Consider the following 25,333-nt stretch of genomic DNA (forward strand, 5'->3'; position numbering starts at 1 on the left):
CACTCGATTTTGATATCGGAGTAAAAAGTTATGACCGAAAGCAAAAGGACTGCCTGGGCAATCCGGGAAAATTTTCCAGTTTTGCTAAACCTTTGAAATCACTACAATTGATCAACCAAATCATGTTATTTTTCAATGAAAATTTCTAAACATTCATATAACATGTATACATCTTAAACAAGTCATTAGAACCTCAAAATTTCGCACCAAAGTGAACGAACATGGCAGGGGTAAAATGGTCACTTTTGTTCATTGCACCTTCCCTGAGTTTCTACCAACAACCCAACATTATTCCACTAATTTAAGCACTAAACCAACATTAATAGTATCATCATTCATCAAATCAGTCCATCCAATCCAAGTGGGAGTTCATAGAGCGCACACAACCATTTTTCCAACATAAACAAGCTACCCATGTGCATTCATGAGCTTATATGTGCACTACTACTTCCATAAAGCAAGATTTGAAGGGTTGATTGTGGTTTACCTTCTTAGATAAACTAAGATAGAATTTTCGGTCCAATGAAACCCAAGAAAACCGTGGAAGGCAGCCCTCTTTCCTAGCTTGATGTAATCTCCAAGTGATTAGCTAAGTGTGGTTAAGGTTTGGTGCGATTTGGTGAAGATTAAGTGGTGAAATGAAGGAGAATTTGGAGCTGTCTTTTTCTTCCTCCTTGGCCGGTTATTTGAAGCAAAGAAAAGAAGAGATGTGCTGATGGTAAGCTTCCATGAGAAGCTTTAAAATTTGTGGCTAAAAGTTGCTTTAAAAGTCAACTAGGAATAGTGCGCGTACGCGCGCGTTTCGTGCTCGATTCTACTCGAGTTTGTTTCACTAGTGCACTAAACCTTTAATGCACTTCCATTCATATTATTTGTATATCTCAGTTCATAACTTTTGATGATTACAAAACAATTGGATGCTACTAATATTCTTTGAAGAGTTCATTTCAGGATTTGGAACAAAAACTAGATCAAAGACCTGAAGCCAAAACTGGATCAAGATTTGACAAATTACTGTCGGACGCACAAAAGAACCATAACGGACGGCCGAAGGTAATATGTCAAAACATCTATGATCACTGACCGCGTTCGGACACACAATACCTCTATACCGGACGTCCGACAAACGTTGTTGTACTTCGGACGCAAAACACTGGAGCATCGGACGTCCGATAGAAATGAAGAAGGATTTGCAAGTTCATTTTCGGACGTATACTGTGGAGGGACCGGACGTCCTAAGAATTGTAAGAAATCATCTTGAACTCACTGTCTTCGTTCGGACGCATAAAATCAGAGTACCGGACATCCGACACTACCAACGGCTAGCTGACCTTCCATCTGCCTTCTATCCGTTGACAACATTTATTGAAGAATTTTTTGGTCCCTTATAAATAGGGATGAGTCAACTCTTCAAAACAACTTTTATACATTAAGTCTACATCAGATCTTGAGTGATTCAAGTGTGTGAATACTCCAAAAGGAAGATTTGTACTCTTAGTTGTGTCATCTCTTTTTAGCTTTTCAAGTGTGATTCAATTTCTTCAATAGTGTAGCTTTGTGAGGGTTATCCGTGTGATTGTAAAACTTCCTTGCTTGATCGAGTGAGACTTGAGGCAAGAAGGAAGTGATCCTTCAGTTGTACACAAGAGATTGGTTGATAGTTGATCATATTGAAGAAGCTTGATATATAAAGTGATATTCAAACTTAGTCAAGTTTGAAATTTGGTTTGCAATTCTATCCCTTCATTTACTGTCTTGCTATATATACATATATATATATATTGCTTACCTGTTTTACTCACAAATTGCTTGTGCTAGTCGATCAACTGCTTTTTTATGAGGTCCTCTTGAAAAAGAAAAATAGGTCAAAAAAAGGGGTGACTCATATCTTAGCTTACTTTCTTAGATAACCTAATTCACCCCCCCTCTTAGGTTGTTCTTGATCCTTACAATTGGTATCAGAGTTTGGTCTCCTTAAGATTAAGCTCAATTGGCTTAGGAGTAAAAATGACAACCAATAATGCCATGTTCTTTGAGGGACAATCTGTAACTAGACCTCCTATATTCAATGGTTCAAACTATGTGAGTTGGAAGGAAATAATGATTATCTTCTTACAATTTATTGATATTGAGCTATGGTTTATTGTCAATGAAGGTCCGTTTGATGCCTCTACTATTGATACAGAGACAAACAGGCCGAGACCAAAAACAAGAAGGGAACTAACTGCTGAAGATAGAATCCATCTCACTCTGAATGCCAAGGCGATGAACGTACTGTACAGTGCTTTAGACTCAAACGAATCTGTTAGAGTCAAGGGCTGTAAATCTGCAAAAGAAATCTGGGACAAACTTCGAGAAATACACGAAGGAAGTGAAAATGTGAGAGAACAGAAAAATCTATTCTGGTCACGAAGTATGAATCCTTTAAGATGGAACCTCACGAAAACATAGACAAGATGTATTGCAGATTCAATGATCTTATTAAGGATCTAGAAGTTCTTGACAAAGATTACTCTCTAGGTGAGAAAAATAGAAAAATTCTGAACGCTCTATCAAAGGATTGGGAGAGCAAAGTGACTGCCATTGAGGAAGCCAAAGATCTGAACACTTTATCTATTGAATCCCTTATAAATTCACTCACCTCTTACGAGCTAAAACTCAAGTCTAAGGTGCAGGAAGAAGAAGACACAAGAGTTAGAAAGAGCATTGCTCTGAAGACTTCACAAGAAGAAGATGATACAATCTCTCTATGAAGATGACATGGAAGGTGATGATAGTGACATTGCACTCATCACACGAGGCTTCAAAAGAATACTCAACAAGAGAAGATTCAGAAAAGGAGAACATAGCAATTCCTTTCCAAATCAGTCCAACAACTTCAGAAATAAAGGAAAGCTGGAATTCAACAAAAAGCAAACTGATAAGTGCTTTGAATGCGGCCAACCTGGTCACTATTAAATGAATGTCCAATGAAGAAAAAGAAGGAGAACAAGAGTGAACGAAAACCAAAATTCAACAATTTCCAGATCACCTGGAATGACTGCAATTCAGAAGGAGAAGTAGAGGAAGAAGAGGAATCTGCCCAAGTGGCTTTCATGGCCATTGGAGATGAAGAGGTAACTCATTGTAACTCCCAAACTGATAGTGATAGTGAGTCTGATGTTGATATTAATTCTTTCCTAGAAAAAATGCATAACAGTTTAAAAGAATCCTATGTTAGAAACAAGGAACTAAAGCAGAAAATTAGCTTTCTAATACAAGATAATGCAAATCTCTTTAGACAAAATAAGTGTCTTAAGCATGAAAATGAGAACCTGAAAAGGATTGAAATTGATGTGCTTGCTGAACTTAACAAAAAGACAAATTTCTGTGACATACTCAGAAGTGAACAATGCAGCCTAAAAAAAAGGATGGATGATTTATGTCAATTGTTACATCATATGAAACAGAACCGCCTTCAAAAGAATGACACTGAACCTCACCTTAACTCTCATCAGATAAGACTGAATCAAAATGCAAATGAGTTTGCTATCCATAGGAGAAGGCAAGTCAGATTCATTAAACCTGTTCATTTGATTGATCCAATGACAGTATACAACTTTTGTTGTAAATTTGGTCACATGAATAGCAACTGTTATGTTAAGAAAAACTTGAGAAATGGAATGAGATGCATGTGGGTTATTAGACATAATGCTAACCATGATGGACCCAAAAAGTAATGGGTACCAAACATTATATTGTGAACTACTGTGTAGGTGAACCTGGTGAACAGTGTTAAAGAATCAAAATGGTTCATAGATAGTGGATGCTCAAGACATATGACTGGTGATGCATCACAGTTCATCAAGCTCAAGCCAAAAACAAGTGGAAAGGTTACTTTTGGAGACGATAATAAAGCCAAAACTGTTAATATTGGTGATATTGGTAAGAATGGTCAGACTTTTGTTCATAATGTTCTTTTAGTCGACAACTTGAGTTACAATTTGCTGAGTGTTAGTCAACTATGTGATAGGAACCTGCTCGTGTTATTTAAGAAACATGAATGCCTTGTTCTTGACTCAAAATTCAACATTGTTTTCAAATGAAAAAGAGTTAATGACATTTATGTGGTGATTCTTGAAAAGGTTGATGCTTCCAGCCTTAGTTGTCTCAAAGTAGCAAATGAGGATCCCTGGTTGTGGCACAGAAGGTTTTGTCACTTCAATATGGAGTTGCTAAAAGAAATTTCCAAAAAGGACTTGGTTAGAGGACTTCTAAAACTCAATTTTTGTAAAGATCGCATCTGTGATGCTTGCCAATTTGGAAAACAAGTCAATGTACCTTTTTAACCAAAAAAATGTGTTTCTACCTCAAAGCCCTTAGAACTCCTACATCTTGATCTTTTTGGTCCAACTCAAACCACAAACCTTGGTGGCAAGAGATTCTGTTTTGTTATTGTTGATGACTATTCTAGATACACTTGGGTGATGTTTCTTGCACATAAAGATGATGCTTTCAAAAACTTTATTTCCCTGTTTGCCAAGGTTCAAAATCTGATTGGTTTGAAAATCATAAAAATAAGAAATGACAATGGCACAGAATTTCGTTTTTGTGGATTTCCAGAATTTTGTGACAACAATGGCATTACACATGAGTTTTCTATTGCTAGAGTACCTCAGTAAAATGGAGTAGTTGAAAAGAAAAATAGAACTCTTTAAGAAGCTGCTAGAACCATGATTAGTGAATGCAATTTACCAAAGTACTTTTGGACTGAAACTATAAACACTGCATGCTATATCATGAACAGAGTTCTCTTAAGACCAATCTTGAACAAGACTTCATATGAGCTGTTGTTTGATAAAAAACCTGTAGTTGGTTACTTTAAAGTTTTTGGTTGCAAATGCTTCATTCTGAACATCAAGGAGCATCTTGGTAAGTTTGATAAAAAATCTGATGAGGGGATCTGCTTGGGATATTGTGAAAACAAGTGAGGTTTTAGAGTTTATAATCGTAGAACTCTAGTTATAGAAGAAGCTATACATATCACTTTTGATGAATCTAATGGTGACACTTCCATGAGTTACGGTGAAGATGATGATACAGGTGTTCGAGAAGAATTAAAGAGGCTAACAATCAGCAATCAAGGTACAGCTCCATCAGAAAATAATTCAAAGGAAGATGAAAATCAAGACAATCCTGCTAGAGAAGACAATGACAGTGACACTGGAATTCCAAATGATCTTCCAAGAGCCTGGAAATTCGTCCAAAATCATCCCAAGGAACTTATCATTGGGGATCCATCTGAAAAGGTCAGAAAACGTTCCTCCTCTAGACAATTAATAGATAACTTTGCATTGGTCTCACATCTTGAGCCCAAAAATGTTGCTGATGCATTAAATGATGAGAGCTGGATTTTGGCCATGGAAGAGGAGTTAAATCAATTTGAAAGAAATAAGGTTTGGACATTAGTTGCTAGACCACAAGATCATCCTATTATTGGCACTAAATGGGTTTTTAGAAACAAAATGAATGACAAAGGCGAAATAGTTAGAAACAAGGTCAGATTGGTAGCTAAGGGTTACACTCAAGAAGAAGGAATAGATTATGATGAATCATTTGCACCCGTAGCTAGGTTAGAATCTATTAGAATGTTTTTAGCTTTTGCATGTTTCAAGAATTTTAAGTTATTTCAAATGGATGTTAAAAGTGCTTTCTTAAATGGTTTTATAGATCAAGAAGTTTATGTTGGTCAACCTCCTGGTTTTGAAAATGAAAATTATCCAAATCATGTTTTTAAACTCTCAAAAGCTCTATATGGTTTAAAACAAGCTCCAAGAGCATGGTATGAGCGTTTGAGTGGTTTTTTGATTGAAAATGGTTTCAAAAGAGGTATAGTGGATACTACCCTTTTCACTAAACAAAGTTTGAATGATCTTCTAATTGTACAAATTTATGTGGATGATATTATATTTGGTGCTACTAATAAGAGACTGTGCAAGGATTTCTCCAAAATCATGCAAAAAGAGTTTGAAATGAGCATGATGGGAGAATTGAATTTCTTCCTTGGACTCCAAGTGACACAAAACCCAAGATGGAAGATTCATCAATCAAACCAAATACACCAAGGAACTTCTAAAAAGATTTGGAATGGAGGACTCAAAGCAAGTTGGAACACCCATGTGCACATTTGCCAAACTTGACAAAGATGAAGAAGGTACAAAAGTTGATGAAAAGAAGTATAGAGGTATGATTGGTAGCTTGCTTTATTTAACAGCTAGTAGACCTGATATCATGTTTGTTGTGTGCTTATGTGCTCGTTTTCAATCTTGTCCAAAGGAATCACATTTAACTGCGGTAAAAAGAATCTTTAAAAGGAATCACATTTAACTCGTTTTCAATCTTAAAAGGAACTGTAAGTTTTGGCTTTTGGTATCCTAAGTGTCATGAACTTCCCTTGTGTGGATTCTCTGATGCTGATTTTGGTGGCTGTAGAGTAAATAGAAAAAGTACAACTGGTATAAGTAATTTTCTTGGAAATTGCTTAGTATCCTGGTTCAGCAAGAAACAGAATGCCATTTCATTATTTACAACCGAAGCAGAATATGTTGATGCTGGTGCTTGCTGTGCTCAATTGTTGTGGATGAAAAACACTTTGAATGATTTTGGTTTAGTGTATAATTCCGTACCTATGTTTTGTGATAACACCAGTGCCATTAATTTGACAAAAAATCCCATTCAACATTCTAGGACAAAGCATATAGACATTAAGCATCACTTTATTCGCGATCTTGTCCACAAGGGTGAAATTTGTGTTCAATATGTTTGTTCTAAAGATCAAATTGCTGATATCATCACAAAAGCCCTTCCATTGGATCAATTTGTGTATATGAGAACAAAACTGGGTGTCTCAGAAAAAATTCTCTAAGTTTCTCTTTGGTCACTTCTTATCGGACGTCCGATAGATTAAAACGAACGTCCGACAGTGTTCTTCATTCCTTTCTGGAAAATTCTGGTTCGGACGATTGCGTCGGACGCGTCACTTCGTTCGGCCGTCTGACACTCAAAAATTGCTTCATATAAGGAAGCCACTTACCTCATTAAGTTCATTAACTTTCTTTGTCTCGGACACAACCCTTCAGTTCTCTCTCAAAGTTCAAAATTCAAATTACTCTCTCCTCTAATCAAGTTCCAAGAAATTGATTCAATCGACACCATTACACCCCTATTGCCCGTTGTCTGAACATAAAAATCTCTTCCAACTCCCAACTGCCTCACATTTCCCTAATTTATATCAGAAATCCTAAGTTTTCAAATCAGACTTCTTGTGGTTGGTTCGTGCATCACCATTAATTCATATTGCACTCTTCATCTATCTTATACACTTTACACCACTTCCTGCATCAACATCCGATTACATTACACCATGGTTAGAATTAGAGGTGGTTCTACGGCGGTCGGACGATCTTTTAGACTTAGGGATGAGGATATTGAAATTGTGGAACCCTCTACCAAAGCATCCAAAAAGAAAACTGCAAACAGAGGTGGAAAGGTAAAGCAAAATGCTCAAAGGAAGCGCGATGCTCCAACTGTTGAGCCATCTGATGAGCAGATGGAAGAGCATCACTCTGAAGAAAATCTTGGTGGTAGGAGTGCAGAAGAAATGGAGGAACCCACCCATGCTGAAGTGACTGTCTCGAAATCTCCTGGGAAAAGAAAAAGGTCTGTCCAAAAGGGAAGCACTCCTCAATCAAATGCAGAGAAAAATGCTGAGGTTCAGCACACCCCTGAGCCATCTACCAGAAAATCTCCACGGACAAGGCCTGAGGTTCAGAATACTGAGTTATCTGCCAAGCAAACTGCAAAAAGGAAACGGTCTGGAAAGGAACCAGTGACTCAGCCTGCTAAGGAACCTTCTCCTCTGCCAAAATTCATTGATGATGAGGCCAGAGACAGATTTGAGTTGGTCTCACAAAAGGGTTTCATCACTCAAAGGACCATTTTTCCTCCTGAATTTCGTAAGCTTGACCTCGAACCTATTATTAAGCTCTTTGAGTTCCAAAAATGGATTCATCTTCTGTCCATCCCCAATACTTTTTACCCTGATATGCTTTATCAGTTCTTTGCAAATCTCAGAAAGGGTAACTCACACACTGAACTCATCTCTAGGGTGAACTCTGTAGACATCACGTTAACTCCTGACATTGTGAATTCCATTCTGAAAACAAGTATTGAATCTGGTTTTAAAGGAAAAGTTGCAAATTTCTTTTCATATGAAGAATATCCCTCTGCCTATCATCATTTTCACAATACTAAACTCATGACCTATTTTCAATCACATTTCAACACTCTTGCTGAGGCAAGATTAGAAGATCTTAGTCCTCAGAACTTGATAATTTTTACCATCATTTCAAATCTGTTGGTGCCCACTGATGGCCACAGAACTGATGCGAACAAAATGGAGCTTTATCTCTTTTACTGTTTTGTTGAAAAAATCAGAATTGACTTTGGGTTTGTAATGTGCAAATTTCTGCTCAAGATTAGCACTGATAGTCGTAGGAAGCTCTCTTATGAAAAATTTCTGACTCCTATCTTTGCCCATTTTAAAATTCCTTTTACTGGAAAATCACCCAAAGACAGTGCCTCAACAATTTTCTCACAAGCGTATTTTGAAAGAAAGAATCTGAAATTTTTTGAGGGCCATTGGTGTTATAAGGAAACTGTGGCAGAAACTAGGAGAAAAAATCTTCACGAAACCCCTGTCACTTCTAGGACTCCTCGTGATCAGTCCATGTATGTCTCTCCATTCACCATCCACCCTAGAAAATCAGCTAGTAAGTCATTCTCTTCCAATTCTGAGGTCATCTCCTTGTTTGAGGATCTCAAACAACATGTTCTGCTCATTGAAAATGGTCTCATGATAACCATGTCTCCTGCCCAGCAGTCCATCTACATTGAAAAAAGGAATCTCCTCATGCCTTCAATCCCTGAATTCAATGAAAGTGCTCATCAAAAAGAGCCAAGACCTCAGCCCACAGAGCATACTCCTGGTCTTGAAGCCACTCCAGAGGCACATGCTTCCAGCTCTCAGCCCAAAAATAAAGGCAAGGCTCCTGTAACTGTGGAGACAACTGAAGATGATGATGAGGACACTGAGGATGAAGACCAAGTGGATCCTGAGCAGTTTCGTCTAACCAGGAGAAGGCCTGGATCATTGAAAATCACCATCTAAGCACTACTAGGACTTTGCATTTCATCATTAGGACATTAGTTCATCTTTTGCATTGAAAAACTTCTGCTATGAATTGAGGATCATAATCCCCTTTTGGTCAGTAAAAATGATGTTATTCTGTTAACTGATGTTTTTCTTCTATGAATGGATGCTTTTATCATTTGCTGAATGTCTTTTGCTGATAATGTTCATATATTGTTCTGGTTTGTCAAATTGATAATGTCTATTGAATGCTGGTATAGCTGTTTTATGATGACAAAAAGGGGGACAAAATGGATATGGATCGTATAAATGAGGGGGAGTTGCGAATACTCTGGCCATGGAATCTATAAGGAAGGGGGAGTCGAGTTAAGGGGGAGTTGAATCCTTTTTTGATCCATCCAATGTTTTGTCATCATCAAAAAGGGGGAGATTGTATATCTCAGTTCATAACTTTTGATGATTACAAAACAATTGGATGCTACTAATATTCTTTGAAGAGTTCATTTCAGGATTTGGAACAAAAACCAGATCAAAGACCTGAAGCCAAAACTGGATCAAGGTTTGACAAATTACTGTCGGACGCATAAAAGAACCATAACAGACGGCCGACAACCATTGAGTGATTTCGGACGCATGAAGAACTCACACTCGGACGTCCGAAGGTAATATGTCAAAACATCTGTGATCACTGACCGCGTTCGGACACACAATACCTCTATACCGGACGTCCGACAAACGTTGCTGTACTTCGGACGTAAAACACTGGAGCATCGGACGTCCGATAGAAATGAAGAAGGATTTGCAAGTTCACTTTCGGACGTATACTGTGGAGGGACCGGACGTCCTAAGAATTGCAAGAAATCATCTTGAACTCACTGTCTTCGTTCGGACGCATAAAATCAGAGTACCAGACGTCTGACACTACCAACGGCTAGCTGACCTTCCATCTGCCTTCTATCCGTTGACAGCATTTATTGAAGAATTTTTTGGTCCCTTATAAATAGGGATTAGTCAACTCTTCAAAACAACTTTTACACATTAAGTCTACATCAGATCTTGAGTGATTCAAGTGTGTGAATACTCCAAAAGGAAGATTTGTACTCTTAGTTGTGTCATCTCTTTTTAGCTTTTCAAGTGTGATTCAATTTCTTCAATAGTGTAGCTTTGTGAGGGTTATCCGTGTGATTGTAAAACTTCCTTGCTTGATCGAATGAGACTTGAGGCAAGAAGGAAGTGATCCTTCAGTTGTACACAAGAGATTGGTTGATAGTTGATCATATTGAAGAAGCTTGATATATAAAGTGATATTCAAACTTAGTCAAGTTTGAAATTTGGTTTGCAATTCTATCCCTTCATTTACTGTCTTGCTATATATACATATATATATATATTGCTTACCTGTTTTACTCACAAATTGCTTGTGCTAGTCGATCAACTGCTTTTTTGTGAGGTCCTCTTGAAAAAGAAAAATAGGTCAAAAAAGGGGTGACTCATATCTTAGCTTACTTTCTTAGATAACCTAATTCACCCCCCCTCTTAGGTTGTCATCGATCCTTACATTATTATTATCCACTCTTATGGGTCTAAAAATAATGGTCTAAAGTCCCTCAATTAATCGCTTGCGTAAAACGCGTACTTCCTATTTAAGCGCGATAAAGTGAAATTTTCAAGAAATTCTTATAACGATAGTATTACTAACTATCACTTGAGTACTTAAACATAAAATTACCTATTTTGGGACCATTGTAAAAGTCTCCGATTTTTCAAGTTTACTGCATTCTCGAATCGATTATTGACTCCAATCTCGTATTCACTATTTTCACTTAACGAGCTTCCAAAAATTAAATTTTACAACAAGCCACTTTAAAAATATAATTGAGTTATAAACCCATGTAATTAGGTCTAAAGAGCCTAGAAAATATTATTCAGGGCAAATGGCCAATTAAATAATTAAATGAGCTAGAAATTAGGAATTTAAAATAAATAAATTTTGTGAGTCTTCACAGGTTTCATGGAGGGTCTGATCTCGAGGTAGCGAAAACTTGGATTGAAAGGATGGTTGAGACTTTTGCTACTTTAAATTATGCTGAGAAAAGGCAAGCGAATTTTGCCGTTTTCCAGTTTGTGGGAGCGGCACACTCGTGGTGGACTGTTGTAAGGGCAAAGCGGGAAAGAGAACAAACCCCTTGGACTTGGGCCAACTTTGAGAGGGAGTTTAATGTCAATTTCCTCCCGTCAATGATACAAGAAAAGAGGGAGGACGACTTTATTAAGTTGAAACAAGGGTTGCTAAGTGTGGTCGAGTATGAGGAGCAATTCACCAAACTTTTCAAATTTTTCCCTGAGCTAGTGATCACGGAGCGCAAAAGGATAAGGAGGTTTATTCAAGAGTTAAATGTTGAGATTCAAGAATCTCTAGCAGCCGCCCAGATCGCCACTTTTACGGATGCTTTGGATAAGGCACAGAGGGTAGAAAATGCTAAGTCTCAATCTAAAGCTTTTCATGCTAGGAAGAGGGGTAATCCAAGTAACACTCATGGACAGTTCGAGAAATCTTCCCAACCCCTTAAAATGGGAGGAGGGGCTGGAGGAATGAAGATGCCCGAAAAATCCGAAGGAACTCCATCAAGGGGAGCCCCGCCAAAAAGAAATCAGAGTGGGCGAGGTCAGCAAAAAGGGAATTCTCAAATTGGTTAAGCCATGACTCCTCACGTAACTTGTGGATACTGTGGCAAGTTTAACCATACTGAGGCCGAGTACTGGAGAAAGCAAGGGAAATGTCTGAGGTGCGGTAGTGTTGAGTATAAGTTTTCGAATTGCCCTAGTGCTTCTAAGGAAGGAGGAAATTCTCAACAGCCTGCTAGGTCCACTGCAAAGCAGTCAAGTGCTAGAGAGAGTGGTTAATGCTAATGGCTGTAAGAGGGATCCAGGTTGTGGAAGCTTTACAAGTGGGGATGGATCTGACTCCACTCGAGGGATAGGGGTTGTAATTTTACCCTAATTTAAACTGGCACTTTTAGATGTTGTAATCTTTTGTATATGGGATAAAGTTCTTTTGGTGTTTTGTACATTTGTGACTTAGCACATTTTCCTATGATTTTGTTTGTCTCCCCTTTCTTTTGAAATGATTTGACGAAGTTATCCTCACTTGATGTAACTATTATGATCTTTTCTGACACATAAAGATTTACTTTGCTTTAATTAATTTTACGACTTATATGTATATTTAATTTGTTGTCCCACAACTTTAGACCTGTAATAAGATCATGAACGGCACTTGAGAATAGTTTTACAAACCTAGAGAGAGCGCCAACTTTTGCTAAGTTCAATAAATGCGAGTTTTGGTTAGAAGAAATAGCCTTTTAGGTCACATAATCTCTAAGGAAGGGATTATTGTAGATTCCACTAAGGTTGAAGCTATTTCTAAGTAGAAACGACTAGAAAACCCTACCGAAATTTGGAGTTCTTTAGGGTTAACTGAATATTACTGTCAGTTTATCAAGGATTTTTCTAAGACTGCAAAACCCTTAACTGAGTTGACTAAGAAACAAGGTAAGTTTATTTGGGATTCTAAATGTGAGGACGGATTTCAAGAATTGAAAAAGTGCTTAATTGAGGCACCTGTGTCAGCCTTACCGAGTGGAGGAGATATTATTTATATGGAGTGACTTTCGAGATTTTCACGGATCACAAGAGTCTTAAGTATTTATTTTTTCATAAAGAGATGAATTTGAGGCAACATAGATGGGTGGAATTTTTGGAGGATTATGATTGTTTGCTTAACTATCACCCCGGGAAAGCTAATGTGGTGGCAGATGCCCTAAGGTGCAAATGGCCAGTTTAATGGTGAGAAAGTGGCACATGCTAGAAGAAATTAGTGTTTGGAATCCGTGTCTTGAGCCACAGAGGATGATTTTTTGAAAAATTACTCTGAGATCCACCTTGTTAGAGAGAATTAAAGAAGTTCAAAAGGAAACCCTATAAGGTTATCCAGCACGTAGGAAATGTGGCTTATAAGTTGGAATTGCCTATGAATTTATCCAGGATTCATGATGTCTTCCATGTCTCTATGCTTAAAAAATATCATCCTGACCCGGCTCATGTGTTACAACCAGAAGAGGTAGAGATTGATGAGAATTGGTCACATGAGGAAAGACTGGTAAAACTTTTAGATCGAAAAGTGAAGGAGTTAAGACGCAAGCAAATCTCTCTAGTAAAAATTTTATGAAGAAATCATGGAATAGAGGAAGCGACTTGGGAAGTAGAAGAGGAGGTCCAGAAGAAATATCTAGAGTTGTTTCTAAATCAAGGTATGAATTTCGAGAACAAAATTCTTTTAAGGGGGGAAGGATGTGAGGACCCGAGTTTTAATTTTTTTTTACTTACTTTTATTTCATTTTATTGGCTTATTTAATGATTTATTCACTCGTTTACTCCGAATAATTTATTTGATTCATTTTAAATCTATTTGTACACAAAAATGTCTCATTTATTTTTTTAAAACGTTTCATTAGCAAATTTAATTTTTCTGCGGCTCGTTTAGCGAGAAATAGTGTATGCATGTTTTTCGAGGTAAATTCTGTCTGAGAGTGCAATAATCTTGGAGAATTAAGAATGACTAATAGTAGATTAAAAAAAGTTGATTGAGGGATTAGATGTGAGTGAGTTAAATTAAGCTCAATTTGGAGCACTAATAATCCACTATTCAAGTGTTGACTTTTTGTACCCAAGAGAACTTTATGTCATGGCACCTTTCTCATCGAATCACATCAACCAAAAGCCACTAAACCCTTTTCCCTCTTCCCTCTTTGGCTGGTCATCCCCCTCCCACTTCTCAACAAAAAATTTCAGCTTGCTTCTTCCATTGTTGCTCCAAGAAAGCTCTCCACACTTACTTCTTGTCTTGGGTCTTCATACAAGCTTGGAAGAGGACTTGATCAAGGAAGAAACTTGGCGATTTAGAAGCTCAAATCCCTAGTGTTTACTCTTCATTTTGGGCAGCAAGGTAAATCTCCATGAAACCCTCAACTTTTCCTCTTCAATTCATAGTAGTAAGTTAGTAGTTAGTTAGTGATAGCAAGATAGTTGTTGGGTTGATGATGGGTTCCCAAGAACCTTGACATTAGGTAGTGGACTTGAGGTGGCTTGATAGGTAGAGGCCTTGAGGATTTTATGTGTTTATTTGCTTGTTTGATACTTGCTTTGATGAGATATGGTGTAGTTTGAGTTGGAAAGTTGAAAAAGGAAGCTAGAGGAAATGAGATGTTTGTTGGCCGAAAATTGCAGATTGTTCCTCTCCTATTAATTTCAAATTTTTTATGTTATTTTGGTACAATAATGCTAGATATATGATAGTGGTTATGTGTATGAAATATCTTCCAAAAAACTTTCCATTTGGTTGTGTTAAAGTAGGGTTAAAGTGGGGTTAAATTCTGGAAAATTTCTGATCAGGTGACCCCAACTAGTGTTGACATTTTTAGTCATAACTTTCTATCTAGGAGTTGAAATCGAGTGCCGTTTGTGGCATCCGAAACTATACTCCGAGAGCTTTTTGTCAGTATAAAATGCACCTCCTAACTCATTTCCTATGAGCCGTAATGAACCAGCAAAAATGACTGAAATTCTTGACTGCATTCATCCGAGAAACAGTTATACCTGCAGCTTGTAGCTCAATTTTGTCTCTCTTGCAAAATGAAATTTTAAGACAGTTCCCTCTAGTGATTTTTAGAATTTTGAATCTAGTTTTCAACGTCAAACCACACTAAATTTTGAGTTGTGGAGCTCAAGTTATGATCAGATTTTGAAACTCTGTCTAGTACATCAGAATTGGAATTTCGTAAAACAGGTTCCAAACTTCAGTTTTCTTAGAACTGTTGTATCTTGGTATAGAAAGGTACGAATCGAATTCCATTTGTTGTATTTGAAACTAGGTTTGGAATTTTAATTGTGATAAGAATTTCAAAGGTTGATTCCATTTCTACGAATTTTACCGAATTTCCAAACTTCACTGAATTTGCAAGCCTGTTTCGCTCTGTCCGGTCTAGAACAGTGACTTTGAGCTAAAATTTGAATGACTTCAAATTGGAGTCTGAGAAAAGTGTCTTCTAGAGAGTTTTAGCACTTTGAGTCTAGTTTCCAACGGTATAAAGTTTCAATTTTTGGACTTACGGAACTCGAAATACGATTTTCTAAGTAGGGCCGCTCTAAGCTGGAAATTTTCTGATTTCAAACAAATACACTTTTTAAGAACTTTCCACCTTCCTTTGTGATTGTTGGACTGTTTTAAGTTTAATTTCATGATTCCATACAAGGTCTCTTTGAACTTTAAACCTTCATATCGAATCTTAGTTTCCAAGGGATTAATTCCCTTTTCATAATTCTTCTTGATTGTATAACTCCCTTGGTTAATGGTACTTCTCTTCATACCCGAATTAGGGACTTCAACCCCTATTCTTATGGCCTCGATTTCCATGAGTTTGAACTCTAAAAGGAGAGCGTTTTGACTAGAGTAGTTCTTGGTGAATTGCACTAGGTTTATACTTGAACCTTGGAACCTTAGCCTTGACTTTTACTATGAAAATAAGCGGAGTTTGGTATATGTTTGACTCCATTAATTTGGAAAAATATGAACGCTTTTCATATTCTAAAGTTTAGACTTGAGATTTGAACTTTTGGGAGATGAAAACCATCTACCCCTTTTTCCTTGATTTTCGTGTTGAAAGTGAAAATGGTGCTTTCTCTTGGATTGAGATGTATTTACCATGACTTGAATAAAAAATGACATTTGACCTCTCTTGAGCATTATTCCAACGTTTTAGCTAGAAAAGTTTCTTTAACTTGACTCGGACTTGTGACCTTGAGAGTGGGTAGCGAGAAAATGCTTTTATTCTTAACCTTGGTCGAGCACCTAGGTAATTGTGATTGTATATGTCTCAGGTGGTCACGAAGACGCCGAAGAGCTCGTTTGACTTCTCGCTTCACTCTTGTTTTGTCCTTGACTTGTGGTGAGTGTCAAGTGCATGTTAAATGCTTATATGTTTGAAATGATATGTGTACAAGTACTATACATGATACGTGAACTTACCGAGGCGAGGGTGTACTTTATCGCCCTCGTCCTCTCTATCTCCTGATTACATGATACTTGTTAAATGAATATATGTGACTTGTACTTGTGCATCAACAAGTTTAAGTCGTGAGCACCGAGCGGAAGCATGTACCACACCCTATTGGGTTGGGAGGTGCCTCTCATAACGACTTAGTACTATGATCGATTCTCTGAGCAGAAACATGTACCACACCCTGTTCGGGTGGAAGGTGCCTCTCATACTGACTCAGAGTCATAAACAATTCTAAGTCGATTGGAACGATGTCTCATTGACCACTTATACTTCTGAGAGGCACCCCAACCCATTGGCTAACCTCGTAACTCGAGCCAGCAAGGGTTTGGTCGAAAAGCTTGGTGAACCTTGGGAAATGTTATAGTTTGATCTTTTGAGATCCCGCTAGGCATACTCAAATAGTATCACCTCTTTATACATGTTTGGTTCCAGATCCGAGTGGGTGTTAGGTGGATGGAGGAAGTAAGTGGAGCACTACGGTCGTGTTACTACTTGGGTTGACGGAGGGTCAACCCCAGATAGCTCAAATTGATCGAGACGTGGAAATAGCTCCTGAGAGCTCCTATATCCTTCCCAAGTGTTAATTCCTACTTGTGCACTTGAATGAAATGTCATGTTTAAAATTGCTTTTAAACCCGTTATTTGATTGATTGGTGTTACCTGCATTGCTTGTCTGCTTTCTTGGCCTCACTGAGCATTCGCTCACCCCATTAAGTTTGTTTTCCTTAACAGGGTTTGGAGGTGGATTGGTGGTTCTAGACTAGCGACTTGGTGGATGCTAGTATACCTTGTATAAACTTTTAATGGCTATTTAAGCGTAATTTTGTTATTGTTGGTGGGTGGATTGTAATCATAGTTTTGAGCTTTGAAGTTATGGCTTGTATATTCGAAGTACTTTTATTTAGTCGTTGGATGTTTCGTGGCTCTATAAGGTAGATGGTACTTACCCTTCTGAGATTTCAAAGGTGCAAAAAAGAAAGTTTTGTTTCAATCTTATTTTGTTGTGTTGACTCGAAATATATTTGATTAAATGCTTTACTTGGATATTTGTGAAGGTTATATTTTTACTATATAAAAATGGACCATGTGACTTATTTGAAATGTTTTGATATGTTATTATATACCAAACGAGTTGAATCTTTTATGAAATCAAAGATTTATGTATATGACGTGTGGAATGAATTTTTGACAAGTAAAGCTCAAAACAGTTATGGAATAGATGATAGGGGTTATAATCCTGTCTAATCGTCATGGTAGCCTGGTATAAAGTTCGGCCGATTGACAAGATCATGGTAGCCTGGTATAGAGTTCGGCCGATTGACAAAGCCATGGTAGCCTGGTATAAAGTCTGGCTGATTGGCAAGGTCATGGTAGCCTGGTATAAAGTCCGGTCGACTGACCCATGTATGAAAGAGGCCAATCGGTAGTCATGAAACCTATTGGTCGCCCACCTAGAAGGGGTTTAATCTCTAGATTGAGTACTCAGTAGCCGGTCATCACATGTACTTGTTATGAGCTAATATGAAATGATTTATGAGTTAATATGAAATGATGTAAAATGAGACTTATGAATGGATTTATGAACTGATATGGAATGACTTATGAATGGATATGAAGAGACTTGTGAATTGAGATGAAACGATTTATGATTGAATGATTTTCCACGTTCATTTATCAATAAGATGCTTTTAAATTGCTTGCCACTTGTTACTACTGATCGTTTTATAAACGATGTTACTTTCAAAATTATGGATGTGATCGACACACGCAAAGGATTTGATTTCTATCTATATATATGTATCTGATAGAGCCGTTATTTGGCACGTTTTGCAGTGTTATTTTGTCCTAATTTTGGCTATTTACTGTGCTAAGTACTGAGGTTTAACTTATATTTCATATTTGTATGAATTATAGGTGGCCGGCATTAAAAATGATCTCTTGAGGCAAATTTACAGAAGATCCTTCATCTCAGAGCGTGGCCACGCCTTAAAAGGTAGACGTTACCGAAAAGTCGGACCCTGGTCCACGTGAACCGCGAGGAGCATGGGATTAAAACTCCAAAAGGCTAGCTTTTGCTTCAATCAATTGGGTCAGACGTGACTTGGCTCCTGGTGGCTTCAATTAAAAAGAAACTCCAATGAGAATGAGGAAATTAGGTCCACATGGACCAGCTACGCGGGATAAAAACTCCAATGAAGAGAAGAGCTTTGCTCCGCGTGAATTTCCCCTGCGGCGCTATATAAGACAACAAGAAAAGGGACCCGGGGGGTGCTACTTTTAGCTTTAGATTTACTTCTGCAAGATTTGTGAGACGTTTGCTTTTTCTTTCTTTCTTCCCTACGGGAGTTTGAGTTTTTCCTTTTCCCAGGCGCTAGACGTCCTTGCCCCTTTTGACTTTTCACTGGATAATTTCTGCGTAGCTTTTGGCTTGTACTGGCGGCTTCAACACGAAACCAGAACCACGCGAGCTTCATCGTGAGAGCTTTTGTCTCTTCTTAGTAGATAATTTAACTTGCGGCTTTGGCTTTGCGTTACTTTATTTCCTCCAACCTCTTCGGCAATTAATTGAATGAATTCAATTAAATCACGTGGGATCGACACGATATGGAGCGGCTAATTTTCTCCTCTACCCAAAGGTTGACGCGAAGGCGCCGTCCATAATATCTGTGAGATCTAATCGAATCTTCATTATTTCTTTCAATTTATTGCTATTCGTGCGTTTCCTGAATTAATTGTTCATGGGTATTGTATTAATTGAATATCAACGGTCGGGTATTTGATTTAATTTAATAGCCTACTGCCACGTTAATTAAATAGAATCCGTAATTGTTCATTTAGTTAACACCCCGTGGCAACCACCATAATTGGCTTTATGATGGGGAAACGCAAGATCTAGCTTAAATAAACCCTCTTAGCGTGTTTATTGGTTAGGGTTGGGTTCTTCTAGCTTTAATGCAATTGGGTAATTAAATTCCTATGGTCGTATCTAGGGTTGTTATCTGGTTAGGGAAGCAGTTAATGGTCGTACCTTAACTGTCGAAAAAGTAAGGAAGAACTGGTTGTCAGAGCTTATTGATAACTATAACCAACCTAGTGATGAATGGATGAAATACCTTTGCATCGATGAGCATTTAATTGGACCGTGCCTGAGCAGTTGAATCTTTGGGTAGAATTTTATTAATTGCTATTTTTAGTGAATTGTGCTTTGTGAGTTGGTTTTGAATTTAGTTCGCTTTATTTTTATTTTAATTGTTTGCCTCCCATTGAAAATCCCCCAATTCCATTCTACTAATTTGGAAAGAAATAATTTCCTACCCGCTCCCTATGAAATCGATCCTACTTGCCATTGTACACCAAAAGTTAATTACTCTTACAAACAATCTGGTATATCGGATCAAGCAAACTCTTCGGGAACATGGTGGAATCAAGTAAACCCATTGCACACCTAGGGTCCCTGCTCCAGTATTTGGATTTGTTCTATAATTATTTGTGGTGTAATTAGGACTTTTAGTAATTATTATTGCACAGGTCGGCACCTGTCAATTTTTGCGCCGTTGCCGGGGAGTTGGCATTTGGATTATTTGTTTCTTTTCAAATTCAGTATTATTTATTTTTATTCTATTCTATTTCTTGGTATTTTTGCTAGTTTATGCCCCGTTCTTCTCGCACAGGTGAATTAGTATACGATCCTGAGGTTGAGAAGGCAGCGCGTAGGCGGAGGCAAGAGACCAAGAGATGAAAAGAAGGGCCCTTATTTATTGCAAACGAGTCGGTAGAAGACGAAGTAAGCATGGCCAACACCCAAACATTAAAGGAGCTGGCTGCCCCGGAGCTGATTCACCAGCCCTTATGCATCACATTCCCCACTCTGGCTGAGAATACTGCTTTCGAACTGAAGTCGGGGCTGATTCACCTCTTACCTTCTTTCCATGGTCTCTCTGGTGAAGAACGCCACAAGCACGTTAAGGAGTTCGAGGTGGTTTGCTCTAGTATGAAACCTCCTGAGGTCACTGAAGAGCAAATTAGACTGAGAGTCTTTCCGTTCTCTCTCATGGATGCAGCTAAAGATTGGCTGTACTACCTACCAGCATGTAGTATTATCACATGGGCACAGTTGAAGAAGAAGTTTTTGGAAAAATTCTTCCCTGCATCCAGGGCTGCGAGTTTGAGGAAGGAAATCTGCAGCATTAAACAGTATTCCGGGGAGTTCTTGTATGAATATTGGGAAAGATTTAACAAGTTGTGCACTAGATGCCCGCAGTATCAAATTAGTGAACAACTGTTAATCCAATACTTCTATAAAGGACTCCAATCAACTGATAGGAGTATCATTGACGCTGCGAGTGGGAGAGCACTGGCAAACAAGACACCAAAGGAAGCATGGGAGCTTATTGAAGCTAGGGCAGAGAATTCTCAACAGTTTGGCTTCCGTGAGAGTAACCCTACCCGCAGGGTTAATGAGGTGGAGTCAACATCTATTCAGCAACAGTTATCGGAGCTCACATCCGTTGTTCGACAATTAGCTGTGGGGAATGTGCCCCAAGTAAAGGCCTGTGGAATCTGCACAAATATGGGCCACCATACTGACTCATGCCCTATGTTGCAAGAAGATGGGGCTGAACAAGTGAACATGGCTGGAGCGCGTGCCCGCGCTTCGTAGACCGTACGACCCATACTCCAACACGTACAATCCGGGTTGGAGAGATCACCCGAATTTCAGCTATGGTAATAGGCCACAAAATGCATTCTCCAATCATCCACAAGGATTTCAGCAACTTTGGCAACAGAAGTCTCAGCCCTCGCCCTCTAATTCAGGAAGTTCTTTAGAGGAAATTGTCAAGAGTTTGACTACGACCACCACTCAACTCCAGCAGGAGACTAGGACATTAGTCACGACTACTGCCCAACTCCAGCAAGAGACTAGGTCCTTAGTCGCGAGCACCACCCAGTTCCAACAGGATACCAAAGCGGGCATGAAAGACATGGAGACTCGCATGAGTCAGATGGCAACCGCCATTAATCGCCTGGAGTCCCACGTCTATGGGAAACTGCCATCGCAACCTGAGGCAAATCCCAAAAATGTGAGTGCAATGACATTAAGGTGTGGCAAGGAAGTGGAGGGGCCAAGGGTCACGGACTTGAAAAGTAAAAGTGAAGACAAGATCGAAAAGGAGATAGAGGAAGAAGGACACATTCGTGGAGGTCCTGGGGTAACTCTTACACCATCATTACCCGTTAAATCTACTTTACCCCCTTTCCCATGCAGGTTGGCAAAGACGAAAGAAAGGCAGAGAAGGAAAAAGAGATTTTAGAGTGTTCAAAAAAGTGGAGATCAACATCCCTTTTGGAAGCAATCAAGCAGGTGTCGAAGTATGCTAAATTTCTCAAGGATCTATGCACCCATAAGAGGAAATTGAGAGGGGACGAAAGAGTAGCGGTGGGAGAGAATGTGTCAGCAATGCTCCAAAGAAAGCTTCCACCCAAGTGTGGAGATCCAGGTATGTTCACGATCCCCTGTAAGATAGGGAATATACCGATCAGGAAAGCAATGTTAGATTTAGGGGCGTCAATCAATGTGATGCCAAAAACCATTTTTGCTTCTCTAAATCTTTGGCCACTTAAAGAAACAGCCATCATAATCCAACTAGCTGATCGCACAAATGCATATCCAGAGGGGCTAGTTGAGGATGTCTTGGTTCAGGTAAATGAGTTAGTCTTTCCTGCAGATTTTTATATCTTGGACATGGGAGATGAAAAATCATTAAACCCGTCACCTATCTTGTTAGGTAGACCATTTCTTAGCACTGCCAGGACTAAGATAGATGTGAATGAGGGTACTTTGTCAATGGAATTTGATGGTGAAACTGTGAATTTCAATATTTTTTAGGCGATGAAATATCCAGAAGAATCTAACTCGGTCTTTGCTTTGAGCGTTATTGAGCCTTTTGTGCAGGAAACTTTCGAATTAGATGGCAAAGACGCATTGGAAGTGGCTCTAATCAAGCATCTGGAGTTGGGTGTAACTCTTGATGTGGACCTAAGGGAAGATTTGCTGCATGCTGTTGAGGCCTTACATTCACTACCCACCGTATCCCCAAGGTATGAACTTACTTCTCTTTTTGTGCCAGAAACTCAGACGAAATTGCTTCCTTCAGTTGTGCAGGCACCGGAGTTAGAACTAAAGCCTCTCCCGAAGCATCTAAAGTACGCATTCCTAGAAGACCGGGAGACACTTCCGGTGATCATCTTTGCACACCTATCTCCAAGTCAAGAGGACAGACTGGTGCGAATCCTTAGGGAGCATAAGGAGGCAATTGGGTGGAGCATAGCAGATATTAAAGGGATTAGCCCGTCCTTGTGTATGCACCGGATAAGACTCGAGGATGATGCAAAGCCGGTGAGGCAAGCACAGCGAAGATTGAACCCTCTGATGATGGAAGTTGTGAAAAAGGAGATACTCAAGCTTCTGGAGGTAGGGATCATTTTCGCTATTTCGGATAGTCTGTGGGTGAATCCTGTCCAAGTGGTCCCGAAGAAGGCGGGAGTGACCGTGGAGGAGAACCAGGAGGGTGATATGGTCCCGGTCAGGAAAGCTACTGGGTGGCGTCAGTGCATCGACTACCGGAGGCTAAATTCTATGACTAAATAGGACCATTTCCCCCTCCCTTTTATTGATCAGATGGTAGAACGGTTGGCGGGTCGTGTTTACTATTATTTTTTGGATGACTTTTCAGGTTACTTTCAGATCGCGATCGCACCGGAAAATCAGGAAAAGACTACCTTCACATGCCCATTTAGTACGTTTGCCTACCGCCGGATGCCTTTCGCCCTCTGCAATGCTCCAGCAACCTTTCAACGGTGTATGGTAAGTATTTTCTCTGAGTATGTGAAAAGAATAATTGAGGTGTTCATGGATGATTTTAGTGTATACGGGGACAGTTTTGATGAATGTCTTGAGAATCTGGCTCTAATTCTGAAAAGATGCATAGAGACGAATTTGGTGCTTAATTGGGAAAAATGTCACTTTATGGTAGATCATAGCATTGTCTTAGGGCACGTTGTGTCGGCTAAGGGAATAGAGGTAGATAAAGCTAAAATAGACCTTATTTCTGCTCTACCTTACCCCGTATGTGTACGGAAAGTGCATTCGTTTTTTGGCCATGCAGGATTTTACAGGAGGTTTATCAAAGACTTCTCAAAGATAGGAGCACCCCTGTTGAAGTTACTGCAAAAGGACGTGCCATTTGATTTCACGAATGAATGTAAGGTGGCTTTTGATAAATTGAAGGAGTCGTTGACATCGCCGCCTGTCATTCAACCACCAGATTGGAGCGTTCCGTTTGAAATCATGTGCGACGCGAGTGACTATGCCGTGGGGGTCGTTTTGGGGCAAAGAATTGGAAGAGTGCCACACGTGATCTACTACGCGTCGAGAGCATTAAGTGGAGCCCAACTTAATTACTCCACGACGAAGAAAGAATTACTAGCTGTTGTTTTTGCACTAGAAAAATTTAGGTCATATTTGTTGGGTGCAAAAGTAATTGTTTTCTCTGATCATGCAGCCTTGAGGTACTTGCTGGCGAAGGAGGATGCAAAACCGAGGCTGATTAGGTAGATCTTGCTCCTGCAGGAATTCGATCTAGAGATCAAGGACAAGAGCGGAGCCGAAAATTTGGTGGCTGACCATTTGAGCCGGTTGCTCACAAATCAAGAAGATCTACCGTTGAGAGAATCATTTCCCAAGGAGCAACTTTTAGCCATTAATTCGTCGGCACCATGGTATGCTGATATTGTCAATTTTTTGGTAGCAAACCAATTACCTGCAGGTTGGCCAAAGGCTAGAAGAGATAAACTAAAAAGTGACGCCAAGCACTATATTTGGGATGACCCCTACCTGTGGAGGCAATGCTCGGACCAAGTGATAAGAAGGTGTGTAAGTGCAGGTGAGTTTCATTCTATTTTGACTTTCTGTCATTCATTTGCATGTGGAGGGCATTTTGGTCCAAAGCGGACAGCTCGTAAAGTGTTGGAAAGTGGTTTTTATTGGCCTACTCTCTTTAAGGATGCATATTTGTTCTGCAAATCTTGTGATAAGTGTCAAAGGGTGGGGAATATTTCTCGAAGAGACCAAATGAGTCAAACCCCCATATTATTTGTTGAGATTTTTTATGTCTGGGGTATAAATTTCATGGGTCCCTTCCCCTCATCTTTTGGTTTCTTGTACATTATACTTGTTGTTGACTATGTTTTCAAATGGGTGGAGGCAAAAGCCACCCGGACTAATGATTCTAGAGTGGTCGCAGATTTTATAAGATCTAACATTTTTGTCCGTTTTGGAATGCCGAGAGCTATAGTGAGTGACAGGGGCACCCATTTCTGCAATAAAACGATCACTGCATTGTTTCGTAAGTATGGTGTGCTCCATAAAGTGTCTACTCCATATCATCCACAAACGAATGGGCAGGCCGAAGTGTCGAATAGGGAGGTCAAGTCAATTTTAGAGAAGATGGTGCGGCCTGATTGGAAAGACTGGAGTCTGAAATTGGAAGATGCTCTCTGGGCCTACCGCACCGCATATAAAACACCAATTGGGATTCCCCATACAGGTTAGTTTTTGGGAAGCCCTGCCACCTCCCGGTGGAATTTGAACACAAGGAATTCTGGGTGCTCAAGCGGTGTAATATGGACCTTATGGAGGCCGGAGGAAATAGAAAGCTCCAATTACAAGAGTTGGAGGAGCTAAGGAATGAAGCTTATGAGAACGCTGCAATATATAAGGAGAAGAACAAAGTTTTTCATGACCAACAGGTTTCGAGAAAGTCATTTGTCGTTGGGCAAAAAGTCCTACTTTATCACTCGAGACTTAAACTTTTTCCTGGTAAGTTGCGTTCCCGTTGGATTGGTCCATTTGTTGTTACTAATATTTCTCATTATGGTGCAGTGGAAATCCAAAATCTTAAGACGGAAAAAGGTTCATAGTCAATGGTCACCGTTTAAAGCCTTATTATGAAGGGTTTAATAGTGA

At 39.2% G+C, this 25,333-nt stretch overlaps 2 protein-coding genes across 2 annotated transcripts; both read left to right on the forward strand.

Annotated features, from left to right (window-relative positions):
• Positions 1 to 20,098: 20,098 nt before the first annotated feature.
• Positions 20,099 to 20,968, forward strand: LOC113768735. Its single transcript, XM_027313199.1, has one exon. It carries the CDS (start codon positions 20,099 to 20,101, stop codon positions 20,966 to 20,968), a length of 870 nt encoding a protein of 289 aa, XP_027169000.1.
• A 313-nt stretch (positions 20,969 to 21,281) lies between these two features.
• Positions 21,282 to 22,195, forward strand: LOC113768743. Its single transcript, XM_027313211.1, has 2 exons — positions 21,282 to 21,518; positions 21,575 to 22,195. Exons 1-2 carry the CDS (start codon positions 21,282 to 21,284, stop codon positions 22,193 to 22,195), a joined length of 858 nt encoding a protein of 285 aa, XP_027169012.1.
• The last annotated feature ends 3,138 nt before the right edge of the window (positions 22,196 to 25,333 follow it).

This window comes from Coffea eugenioides, chromosome 1, assembly GCF_003713205.1.
Source record: "Coffea eugenioides isolate CCC68of chromosome 1, Ceug_1.0, whole genome shotgun sequence".
NCBI lineage: Eukaryota > Viridiplantae > Streptophyta > Magnoliopsida > Gentianales > Rubiaceae > Coffea > Coffea eugenioides.